The 12,390-nt window shown below is 42.8% G+C and overlaps 1 protein-coding gene across 2 annotated transcripts in view; it reads right to left on the bottom strand.

The window, feature by feature from the left end:
• Nucleotides 1-12,390, bottom strand: part of ap1g1 (adaptor related protein complex 1 subunit gamma 1) — a 140,495-nt gene that overhangs the window by 15,012 nt on the left and 113,093 nt on the right. For both annotated transcript variants that reach the window (XM_033035631.1, XM_033035630.1), the window contains 4 exons: nt 11,211-11,337; nt 9,746-9,847; nt 8,854-9,014; nt 1,463-1,561 (listed from right to left, as the gene is read on the bottom strand). In XM_033035631.1, coding sequence (XP_032891522.1) covers nt 1,463-1,561; nt 8,854-9,014; nt 9,746-9,847; nt 11,211-11,337 — 489 coding nt within the window. The remainder of the gene's footprint in view (nt 1-1,462; nt 1,562-8,853; nt 9,015-9,745; nt 9,848-11,210; nt 11,338-12,390) is intronic.

Here is a 12,390-nt window from a genome sequence, read left to right on the forward strand (position 1 = left end):
CGTTATTTCATATGCGGCAACATAGTGGCGCAGCAGTAGTGTTGCTGACTTACAGCGCCTGGTTTCGATCCTGACTGTGGGTGCTGTCTGTATGGAGTTTACACATTACTTCTGTGACAACGTGGATTTTCTCCGGGTGCTCGGGTTTCCTCCCACATTTCTAAAGATGTGCAGGTTTGTAGGTTAATTGGCTTCTGTAAATTGTTCCTAGTGTATAGAATAGAACTAGTGTATGGATGATCGCTGGTCGGCGTGGACGGAAGGGCCTGTGTCCACTCTGCCCCAAGCAGCAGCCCAGCGTTGGAGACACGACCCAGGAATGCATAATTTAAAAAAAATCTTGTTCAATTCCTTCAAATCAAATGTTTAGTTTTAAAAGTCAGTACAAATCTAAGTTTTACATGCCTTTTCTCTAAGATTCATCCTGTTTCAAACATTCTCAGACCTCCTCCCTCACCTCTTTTTCTGGTACTTCTGTTGCTTCTTGCTCCTACACAGAACTCAATCTCTTTCTAATTTCACTTGTTGATCACAATGTGTTCTCTTCTAAACAGTAGAAACTAAATGCAGACTGAGCGAACGATTTGCAGAACGCCAGTATTATGTCTGCAACATTCAAGTTGTCTAAAACAAATTCTTAATCCTACTCTACTCTAACCTGACCATCTTCGCCTTATTAAGCTGTTCCAACAAACTCCAATGTAAGTTCAAGTAACATCTCATCTTCCATGTTAGTTTGTTACTGTTCTTAGCAAACCGCACCAATTTCAACAACTTGAGATCAATTTCAGAGTCAGAGAGATAGCACCAAGAAAGGACTTTTGACCAGCCATCATTTTCTCAATTTCTCGCCATTTTCCTTTATTTCTACGCAAATGCCTCCGTTGCCATGCGGTGAGAACGGAGAGGTTGAGAAGGAGTTTCTTCTCAGAGACCATTCGGTCTGTAAACGCCTATCTCACCAGGGACTAACTCTACTGAACGTTTTTCCTTCCATCATTTATTATGTAAAAGAATATGTGTGTTTATGATTGTGTTTATAGTTTGTTTGGTTGTTTGTCTTTTTGCACAAAAGTCCACCTATCATATATTCTTTTATTTTTCCTCACACATCTGCTTTCTCTGTAATTTAAACGTGTCTGTTGTTTTTAAGTTTTCCCTGGTCTCATGAGACTTAAATGCCGAGCCCGAAGAAGGTCCTGACCTGAAATGTCACACATGTTCTCCAAAGATGCTGCCGGACCCACTGAGTTACTCCAGCACTTTGTGTCTTTTAAAAAAAATGTTGACCGTTTCTTTTGACTGATCTGCTGAATGTTACTTGCATTTTCTGTTCATTGGGATTTTTAGATGTTCGCTGAACTGTGTTAACTCAAGTTACACTTGGAAGATGACACAAAATTTACCCGACAGCTATAAAGAACAAACAAATAGAAATGTTTATGCAAAATCTGCAACATACCTTCTGAGGATTAAGCACTTTAATGACCTGTGTAACAGCTCCTGCACTTCGTGCTGGAATTATGTTATTACTCGGAGAAAGAAGCTGCAGTTGAAATGTCTACAGAAATAAAGAAAGCATTAAATTGATATGATTTAATCTGCTCAGTACAGATAGCAACTATGACTTTAATCAATATTAACATAAAATGTGCATTCTCTTGAAAAAACTAAAATTGTAATTAATTGTAATTGTAATTGTAATTGATTTTTTTTGTTAGCCAAGTATGAAAACAAAACAAGTGCGTAAATCATACGAGGAATTTGATTTGCCATACAGCCAAACCAAAAAAAGCAACACAACACCTCATCTAGCATGAAACTCACTCAAAAAGCATGACTACAGTCACTAGGTCTGACAGCATGACCTAACATGTCAACCACTACCATTGAGAAGATTCTGCGAACGCATTGTCCACGCACGCATTGTTGGAAATACATTATTATTTTAACTTTAAAATTCTAGGTCAAAATCTTGACCTTTCTTTATGGTTGCTGACTGCACACTCTTCAAGCAGCATTTCCAACAGATTTGGTAAAATTAAATGATCGGGAAACTGGGAAAGGTGGTGTTATTAGTGTCTTATTTTAAAGTTTAGAAAACTATGGTTCTTTAGTATCAATCTGCTTCTTTAGTATCAACTCTCACAATCAAACCACAAGTCCTGTTCTGGTCGCCACATTTCAGGAAAGATCTGGAGGCTTTGGAGAGGGTGCAGAGGTTTTACCAGAATGGGGTAAACCCATTCCTTCTCTCCAGAGATGCTGCCTGCCCCGCTGTTACTCCAGCATTTTGTGTCAATTACATGAATGCTGCCTGGATTAGAGGATTTTCACCTACTGGGAAACGTTATCTTTTCTCTGGAATGCCAGAATCTCTGGAGACTTGATAGAGGTATATAAAATTATGATTGGCAGAGATAGGGAACCTTTTCCCCAGGGCGTAAATGTCTAACATTAGAGAACATAGCTGTAAGGTGAGAGGTGAAAAGCATAATGCAGATTTGCGGGGCAAGTTTTTGTTACACAGAGTGTGGTGGGGACCTAGAATGCATTGCCAAGGGTGTTGGTGGAAGCAGATACAATAGCGGCATTTAAGAGGCTTTTAGAGGCACAGAAGTGCATGCAATAGAGGGATATCAATCATATGAAGGCAGATGGTTTAACTTGGCATCATGTTCCGCACAAACCAATTCAATCCTGATTGAATTGGCTGATGCAAATATATTTGCTGCTAAACTCCATCGCTTTGCTTGATAATGCACCTCTGTAATTTTACGCTAAGCAGATAGAACCTAAAATTAACATCCACATTCACATGAATGGGAATTCTTAACCTGGAAATTATGAAAAGTTGAGCACAGTTCAGTTATTCATTGATTTTAAAATTGCTTTTACTCTATGTTTATAATTAGTTTTAATTATGTTTTAATAGTTAAATACTTTCAATTATACAAAGCGTGGATATACATGGATATATTTTCCAGGAGGTGAAACTGCACTACTTAAGCAACTGCAGTCAGAGGAATGAGCAAGGTAAGATAAAGTGAATAGCTTTCATCTCAACCTTGTGCTGGTAATGTTTAGAATGTAACAAGTTTCCTTGGGAGGATTTAAACCAGTAGGTTAAGAGGTTTTTGCAGGATTAAACAGCTGGAAAATCCAATCACGCCTTTCATGTAGCATATGATAAATATGACCCTCTGACATGCGACAGGTTTGGTTGAATGATTTTCTGTGGGAGATTCGGAGCTGTTTAAATTAGGCCGCAGATCTAAGACAGTACAGCTGCTGAGATGAGTTAGTGAAAATGGGAGTACTGATAGAGGCGGATGAAAGGGAACACAATCACATTGCAAGAGAATAGATAGGTAGCTGGTACACTGAGATAGGGTGGGCTCGCTGTGTAGAAAGGAAGAGGTGAGGACTGGCTGAGAAAAGGGGCTGAGATGGCAGTTTACAAGAGGGATAATGAGAGATGGTAGTATTAAATGGAAGGGGAAGCAGAGGGGAATGGATGGATCTGGGAAAGGGTGGGACACAGAAGAGTGAAGAATGCAAGTGTTACAGTTTGTCTGCAAGTAGTTCTGGTCTGGTGGCTTTATATATGCATTTGATAGATGCATGCAAGACAATGAGAATGCAAGGTCAGGTCCATTTGCGTTCATGTGTGAATAGTGAAAGTGATGGCGTCCTCTTGTATGTGTTGCCTTCCCTTCTTGGTGTAAAGGTTTCGGGTCTGAAAGGTGCTGTTGCAGTCTGAGAGAGAGTGATTACAGTGCATAGTGTAGGTGACACTGTGTGCTAATGATGGGTGGAATAAATGTTTGTGGTAATTGATGGAGTGCCAAACAAGCAGGCTGCTTTGTTCTGATTACTGTAAAGCTTCTTGAACTAGAGAGTCTCCCAGCTCTACCTTGACGTTCGCCTAAATTAGCGACTGTCAACAGTAACTCAGTTTCTCCACCAGAAAACATAGACTAGTTTGGGGATGAGCAGCAGTTTGAAGAGGTAATAAATTAATCTCACAGCATTTTGGACTGGAAAAAAAGCCAAAGTTCTGGAGTTACTCAGCAGGCCAGGCAGCATGTCTGGAGCACATTTCGGGTCAGGATCCTTCTTCAGTTGCCCCACAGTCTGCCACAGAGAATGCCATGAGACTGTTGGGGAAACTAATATCCTGGGTGGTAGGTTTGCCAGTGCTACCTACTCAAGGTTTAAACCTGATTGGCAGGGGGATTAGATCCAGTGCAGGAGTGAGGCAGGTGAGAGGTTGAAGGTACACAAAATTGCTGGAGGAACTCAGCGGGTGCAGCAGCATCTATGGAGCGAAGGAAATAGGCGACGTTTCGGGCCGAAACCCTTCTTCAGACTGATGGTTGAAAATTGGTATGGAAGGCAATGAAAGCAAATTGAGTGACAGGACAGGCAGGAGCATGGCTGGGAGCAAGGAAGAACTGCTGAATTAAATTCAACCTCACCTGTTGCTTTCAGGTTTGGATGTGTGTAGCAGTGACTGAATCATGATGGTTCCATAGTAGAATAGGCCACAGAATCATGTGATCTTCACTTTTCCCACACTGCTGAGCACACTACTGTCAGAGCCATACAGCAGGGAAACAGATCCTTTGACCCAGCTTGCCCATGCCAACCAAGATGTCCCAAATACACTAGTACCTCCTGCCTGCATTTGGCCAATATCCCTTTAAATATTTCCTACACATATACCTGTCCAGATAAGTCTTTTAAATATTGTTATAGAGTCTGCCTCAATTACCTCCTCTTTCACCTCTTTCCATATACCCATCACATCTGTGTGAAAAAGTTGCCCCTCAGATTCCCAATAAACCTTTCCCATCTCACCTTAAACTTAAATAATGATGTACCTAAATAAATGTCCAAATAATGATCTACAGAGGGTTCTGGGGTCCAAGTCCATAACTCTCCAAAAGTGACAACACAAGTAGATAGAGATGTAAAGGAATGCTTGCTTCGTTGGTCAAGGTGACAAGAGTCAGAAAGTCAAGGTGCAGCTTTATAGGCCTTTGGTTAGGCTGCGAAAACCTATATAGTATTATGTGCAGTTCTGGTCACTCCATTACAGGAAAGATGTGGAACCTTTGGAAAGGGTGCAGAAGGGATCTACCAGCATGATGCCTGGATTAGGGGATATTAGCAATAGGGAGAGATTGGACAGCCTCTGATTGTTTACTCTGGAAAGCCAGAGGTTGCGGGAGACCTGACGGAAGTATATAAAATTATAGCAGCATGGAGAATGCAGAGGATATTTACAAGGGTATTGCAGAGCTGAAGAATAAGTGATTAAAAAGGAACCGCAGATGCTGGAAGGAACACAAAAAAGCTGGAGAAACTCAGCGGGTGCAGCAGCATCTATGGAGCGAAGGAAAAAGGCAACGTTTCGGGTCGAAACCCTTCTTCAGACTGATCGGGGGGTGGTGGGACGGGGAGAAGAAAGGAAAAAGGAGGAGGAGCCGAAGGCTAGGGGGTGGGAGGAGACAGCAGGAGAGCTGAGGAAGGGGAGGAGACAGCAAGGACTAACAAAATTGGGAGAATTCAATGTTTAATGCTCCTCCTCCTTTATCCTTTCTTCTCCCCACCCCCCCACCCCCGATCAGTCTGAAGAAGGGTTTTGGCCCGAAACGTTGCCTTTTTCCTTTGCTCCATAGATGCTGCTGCACCCGCTGAGTTTCTCCAGCTTTTTTGTGAAGAATAAGTGAGTTCTGTATTCCGACTGTGCATGCCCAGGTCAAAGGTCATTATGCATAAACATTGCTGGAAAGCAGTGGAACTGTGCACATATACACTTTCATTTCTTCCAATTTTTCCAGCTTTGATTCTTCTAGGTAAGAAAATAGTGCTTTCAAACTATGAATTAGTTGTATTTGTTGTTCCCTTGTTAAAAGCTTGGATTATTTTGTTGTTTTTATTGATTTATGCTTTGGTGAGTGAGCGAGATCGTGTTCGTCCGTGGTCGAGGTCGGGCCTGGGTCTCTGGCCCTGCGGGTGTGTTAATACTGGCTAAATTAAAGAGGTCACAAATGGAGGATCTCTGTATTTGCAGGGTCTGCTTGGCTTATTTCTGTGAAAGTTGCAAGCTGGGAGTCACGGCTCCAAAGAGCCTGAACCATAGATGGAAGTTGAGGAGCTGTCCCACTGCGGCGACCTAATCCGCGAGTTCTGGCGAGTCTGCCCTCGACTCATACTCGCAGCATGGTCGACACGAGGTCCTAGGAGGTCTTTGTAACTCTCCTTCATGCCGAGAGTAGTCCCTGCGTACTCGAGGCCTCAGCTAGTATTTTTCAACATGTTGAAAAATGCCCTCGAGTAAAAAAAGGTTGCCATGGAAAAAAATCAATATTTTTTTACTCGTAGGTTTCGTCGAAGTAGGTCGTAGAAGGTCGGCAAGTTATTCATAGGTAATCAAGGGTAGTCAAAGGTAATTGAAGGTAGTCAAAGGTAGTCGTAGATAGTCTTCAACATAGTCGAAGGGAGATTGAAGGAGGTCGTCTTCACTCTCCACTATTTGGTGTCCAATTTTCCCTATTTGTAGCTAGTCTTCAAAATAGTCGAAGGAGGTCTTCTACATAGTCGAAGGTCTTCAACATGACATTTTTTCAAACTCTCCTAAACTTGCCAATTAGGTCGCCGCAGTGGGTCATCCCCTTTGGGTGAGGTCCAGATGTCCTTCCTTTGTTAAAATGTATGAGGGTTTGCAGAAAGAGATAAGAAGGTCTGCAAATGCATGGTTAGGATTTGTTATAGAGGGGGGTGTAAAAAGGTATTGTTATTTATGTTGCAGAGTGTTTGTGCTGCTATTTGATGATTGGTTAGAGTGTGAAGCCTTGTTCAAATTGTTTATACAACCGGGGAAAATGTTTCTTTACTTTAGTTAACTGTCTTCCTTCTAGAAACTTCTGTGAAAACATTGTAATGGGGTACTTTGTGATTGGTTTAGGGAACTGTCAAAAACTGTATAATATGATCGATATGTGTGATTGGCTTGTAGGGGCTGCCTCCCCCATATAGTTTCACGCCATGGATCCGATGCCCAATAAAAGAGTGAACCCCACAAGGATCGGGGTTGGCCTTCTGGAGGTGCACTTGGGATCGTGTGACCTGCTGGAGGTGTCGGCTCGCACGAGGCTGAAGGACTTGGACGAGTAGAGACAAGGATCGGACCCGCAGTGGTTTGGTATTGTATAGGAAGTTCGTTTGTGTTTGGAAAGAATAGTTGAACCAGTGCTTGACTCGGTGTTTTACTGAACTAGACTAGGTGGGTAAGAGTAGGAGCGTAATTACAGGTGCTGTTGAGATGCTGTTCTGGAGTGGCCGGAGGTGTTGGGCCGGGCTTGCAGCCGGCACAGGGAGGGAGCAGCTGAGCTGCTGCAGCGCTTTCTGTGTATCCCAGTTAATGGCTGGTGCTTGGCTTTAGGGTCCCAGGGGGTTGGCTGGCGGTCCCAGGCCCATCGAGGTGCGGGTTCCTCGGGAGTTGGAGCGGGGTTGGGCTGGAGTTGGCGCTTCTTCTCTGCGCTGGCTGTGGGCTTGGGGCTGCTGGTGTCGTCGGTCCGGGTCGCCCGGGGGTACGGTCCAGTAGCGATTCGGCAGCGCTTGTGGCACCGGGGACCCGGGTCCGATCCTGGCTGCGGATGAGGCGCGGGTCTGTGTGCACTCTCTCCCCCGTCTCCCACCCGCATCTGACCCCTCTCTCTTGCTGTTACACCCCGCTCTCCCGCTACCTGGTCCTTTGGGGGGGGGGATGAGGAGTTGACCATTTATGGGAGTCTCTCTGGAATCGAGAATCTCATTGCTCAATCGTATTCATAGATGAGGCTGAAGAATTCCATTGCCTTGAAATGAGCAGAATAGTGACATTCGACTCAGAAACTATCATCGTTGTGATCCAGTCTGGAATACATTAATTTTCCTATAATGTGACCACACGGCACACCCGTTCCTCAGATTAAATACATCTTTACACATAAATTATGAATAAAAATAATTTATACAGTTTCTTCAGCCAGCGCTTCGTTCGCTTTTTCTTTATGGTGAATGACCTTTGACAAATCCCATGATTCCTTGTGTTTTTCGGAATACCGAACTTGCTAATTATAGTGACACGGGACTGATGAGTTTGGGTGTTTTCCTTGAACAATCTGGACAATTAGATTAACATGTCCAAGGATATTTAAGAGCCTAGACGGGTTGTATAGGAAAGAACTTCAGACAATCACTAAGGGGCAGAGATTAGATCTGATTAGAAGGATTAAAGAAGTTTCCACACATGTCAAACAGTGTAATTAAAGTTTGGAATTCATTGCCAGAAGAAGAGGTGGATGCAGATGCCTTAATTGGATTTAAAGGCATCAAGGATCATGTGAGGATCCATAAACCACAAAGCTATGGACCAAAAACCAGAAGGATTAAGACGAGGTCCACTTTGCCTACCGTGAACTTACAGGACTGAATGAATTTCTCGTGAAGTAAATTTCTATCATAATTCTCAGCATTATCACTGAAGCGTCACTAAATAGACAGCAGCAGTTCAAAGTTGGATAGCAACATTTTACATTTCCATATTCTATTGGCTATATGACTCAAATTCCAAGAATGAACAGAAAACAATTGGGAATCCTTTCATAATATTTTCATGCAAATCCTTTAAATACAGTCGAATGCAAAGTTTTATGTAAAAGTGTAATTTTTCAAAATCCCTTTTCCAACTGATCAATCGTCCTTTGACTGTCCCCCTGAAGTCACGGGTATGGGACAATGAAGGCATTTTACTAAACAGCAAGGACCCTGGCCCAAGAGTAGGTTCAACCAGACAAATACCTTTGGTACTGCAGCTTGAAATACAAAGTCCATCATGTCCTCTTCTGTCAAGTTGGTAGCATTTATAGTAACAACAGTTACATTAGGATTTGTATTGGAACGTTCAAAGTTAAAATCAATGTTTAAACCACCTTTACTGTATGCTGTAACAGGAGGAATGCCTGTGGAATAAAACAAGTTACAACTGTAGTTTTCCTAATTAAAACATTTCCACCTTTACAGCATCAAATACCTAATTTTCATCATGGACCAAGTTCTACATTTCCATCAAATTGCCATGCTTCCTTGAATGGTGGACCAGCATGTCTATCCAAATGTATTTTCAACTTGAACAGCTTTGCTTTTAACTCGAAAAATGATCTCAAAATTATTCAAAGTGCTGTTGAATAATTTGCACTGGGTGCACTTTGCACAGTCAGATTTCTGAGATGTGTAGCATTTCAGTTTTGGTCAAACTCAATACTGTTTCAGACTTACTCAATCACTCTTTTACCTCCGCTTGGCATACTGGTAACCTGTGTTGTTTCCTGCTGCTACCTAGTTCTGGAATACATCAACTTTGTTTGGAATGTCCAGCTGCCTATAATTCTATCCATCTATCTTTTCTCCCTCTTCTTCATTTTTGTAGTTTGCTCGTAAATATCTACAAAATTCAAGGACTTTGAGAATAATTGGGCATTTAAAAAAAAACCTCAAAACCCTTGATTTCTATAAAAGCTATATTATATTAATACTGCCCAGATGCTATCTTTCGTCCTCTTGAAAGATTTTGCTCCTTGTCAGATTACCTTTGTACAATGACCAGCATGTACTAAGCAATACTCAAGCTATGTCAGGACTGTAAAATGGCATGGAATAAGATTGAGCCATTCATTTGAAATTAAAAACTTACCTGAACTTAGATCATTGAAGACTGGCTGAGATGCTAAATTATCCAATAGAAATGGTGTCTGTGAGAATTGTGGAGCTTGGCCACCTAATGGCAAGGTGCCACCTGCAAATAAAAACAATTCAGTTGATCTGCATACGAGCCAGATTTATATAGGGCGAGTTGATAGGAATCTCAGAACAGGTTATTGGGAATTAAGAAGGGGAATGGGATTGATGGCAATGCTTACGAGAGTAAAGAATAGTACAGCACAGGGACAGGCCCCATGGCCAATATTGTCTGTCTTGCACATCATCCATATCCTCCATTTGCTGCAGATCCATGTGCCTATCTAAAAGTCTCCTATATGCCACTGTCATATCTGCTCCACCACCTCCTCCAACAGCCTGCCCCAGGCACTCCCCACCCTTTATGTAAAGAAATGTGCCCCATATATCTCCTTTAAACTTTTCTTTTAACTTAAAGCTAAGTCTTCTAGTATTTGAGTTTTTCATCCTGGAAAAAAAAGGTTCTGACCATTTACCCTATTCTCTGTCTAATGATTTTATATATATATTTCTATTAGATCTCACATCAACCTCCTGTGTTCCAGAGAAAACCACTCAAGTCAGTCTAACCTCCCATTGTAGCCACTACCCTCTAAACCAGGGATCATTCGGGTAAACCACCTCTGCATGTTTTCCAAAGCCAGTCCCAAATGATTCTTAGGAAGTCACTGGTCTGAAGCACCAATTTGATTGTTCCATGCATAGAGGCCACTTGCCCTGCTAAGTGTTTTTATCTTCAATTCTACTTACATTTGTAACAACATAAACATGTATTCTCCATATATGCATGCCACTGACTTTTCAACACTTCATATTTCCAGTTCCACAACATTTTCCATTGAAGCTGTGTGGAAGCTGGACAAGAAATTGCAGGAAGATAGACACAAAAAGGTGCAGTAACTCAGTGGGTCAGGCAGCATCTCCGGAGAAAAGGAATATGTGACATCTCGGGTAGAGACCTTCTTCAGACTGAGAGTCAGGGGAAAGGGGAACGAGAGATATAGAAGGCACATAGAACAAATTAATGAAAGATACGCAAAAAAACGATGATCAAGGAACGATGGAGCCCACAATGGTCCATTGTTGGCTGTGGGGTAGGTGATAACTAGTTACACAGAGAGTGAACCTCACAGGATGACAGTGAAACTAATAAAATGACTAGGGTGGGGGAGGCATGGAGAGAGAGAGGGGATGAAAGGGTTACTTGAAGTTAGATAAATCAATATTCACACTGCTGGGCTGTAAGCTGCCAAAGTTGCTGTTCCTCCAATTTGCATTTGGCCTCATTCTGACAATGCAGGAGGCCCAGGACAGAAAGATTTGTATGGGAATAGGAAGTGGAGTTGGAGTGTTTTAATTAATTGTGCTTTTTAAACCTCAAAGTTCTTTACTTAACTTGAGAAAGTACACATGAAGCTAACCTGATAAATCCAGCCCTCCCAGCAGATCCAGAAGTTCTCCTCCAACTGAGTTTGGTTTACTGGGTGGGAGAGTCTGAATCACTGGCGTCACATCAGAACCTCCAAGCAAATCCAGTAGGTCATTAGCCTGAAACAGAAATTGCATTGTACACATCATCATAAGACAATAGAAACCCAACATGTTAGGGCAGCACTGTGACGCAACAGTAGAATTGCTGCCTTACAGAATGTGGACAGATTAGACAGGAGAAAGGCAGGGAGCAAGGAAGGAATGCTGTTTTGAGTTGCACTTATTTTAATGCTAGATGCTTGATGGGCAAAGCAGATGAGGAACGCTGTAGCCAATACAGAAACCTGGTTAGGAGCAAAACGTGCAGCGCAATGTTTCAGAGTACGGTGCTTCAGGAGAGGTGGGGATAAAAGAGGAAGGGCTGCTGACTTATTAGTTAAGAATGATGTCACAGCAGTGGTCAGAGGAGACAATACGGACTTTATGTCTAGCGAGGCTATATGGGTGAAGCTGAGGAACAAGAAAGGGATGATCACTTTGTTGGGGGTGTACTACATGCCCTAAAACAGTCAATGAGAATTAATAGAGCAAATATGCCAGTAGATTATCGGCAGCTGTAGGTCAAATAAGGTTGTCATGGTAGGGGGTTATAATTTTCCCAAAATAGACTGGGAATCGCATAGTACCAAAGGTTTCGACGGGGTGGAATTTATCAAATGTTTTCAGGAAAAGTTTCCTCCAGCAATATGTAGAAGGCCACACGCGGAAGAGGGCAACACTTGATCTAGTCTTGGGAAATTGGTTGGGGCAAGTGGATGAAGTGTTCGCGGATGAGCCTATTGGGACCAGCGACCACTGTTCTATTAGGTTTAAGATAGTTATGGATAGAGACAGTGCGGGCCCACAAGTTGGGGCAAGGCCAACTTTGAAGGTATGGGACAGGAAGTCACTCAAGTAGATTGGAGCAGGTATGTGTGTGGGGGGGGAAGGGGGTAACTTTAAAATCTTTCCCCTGCACGGGAGACCCGACCTTTTCTTTGTCGGGTCTCCGTTGTCGTTGGGGCTGCAACGTGGAGCGGCCTCCAACAGGAACGACCTGGGGTTCCAGCTGCGGAGCTGCCGACTACTCACCGTCACGGGGCTGGCAGATTCCGGAGCGGGTGGAGCTGT

The sequence above is a fragment of the Amblyraja radiata genome, chromosome 17 (assembly GCF_010909765.2).
Source record: "Amblyraja radiata isolate CabotCenter1 chromosome 17, sAmbRad1.1.pri, whole genome shotgun sequence".
In the NCBI taxonomy this organism is placed as follows: Eukaryota; Metazoa; Chordata; class Chondrichthyes; order Rajiformes; family Rajidae; genus Amblyraja; species Amblyraja radiata.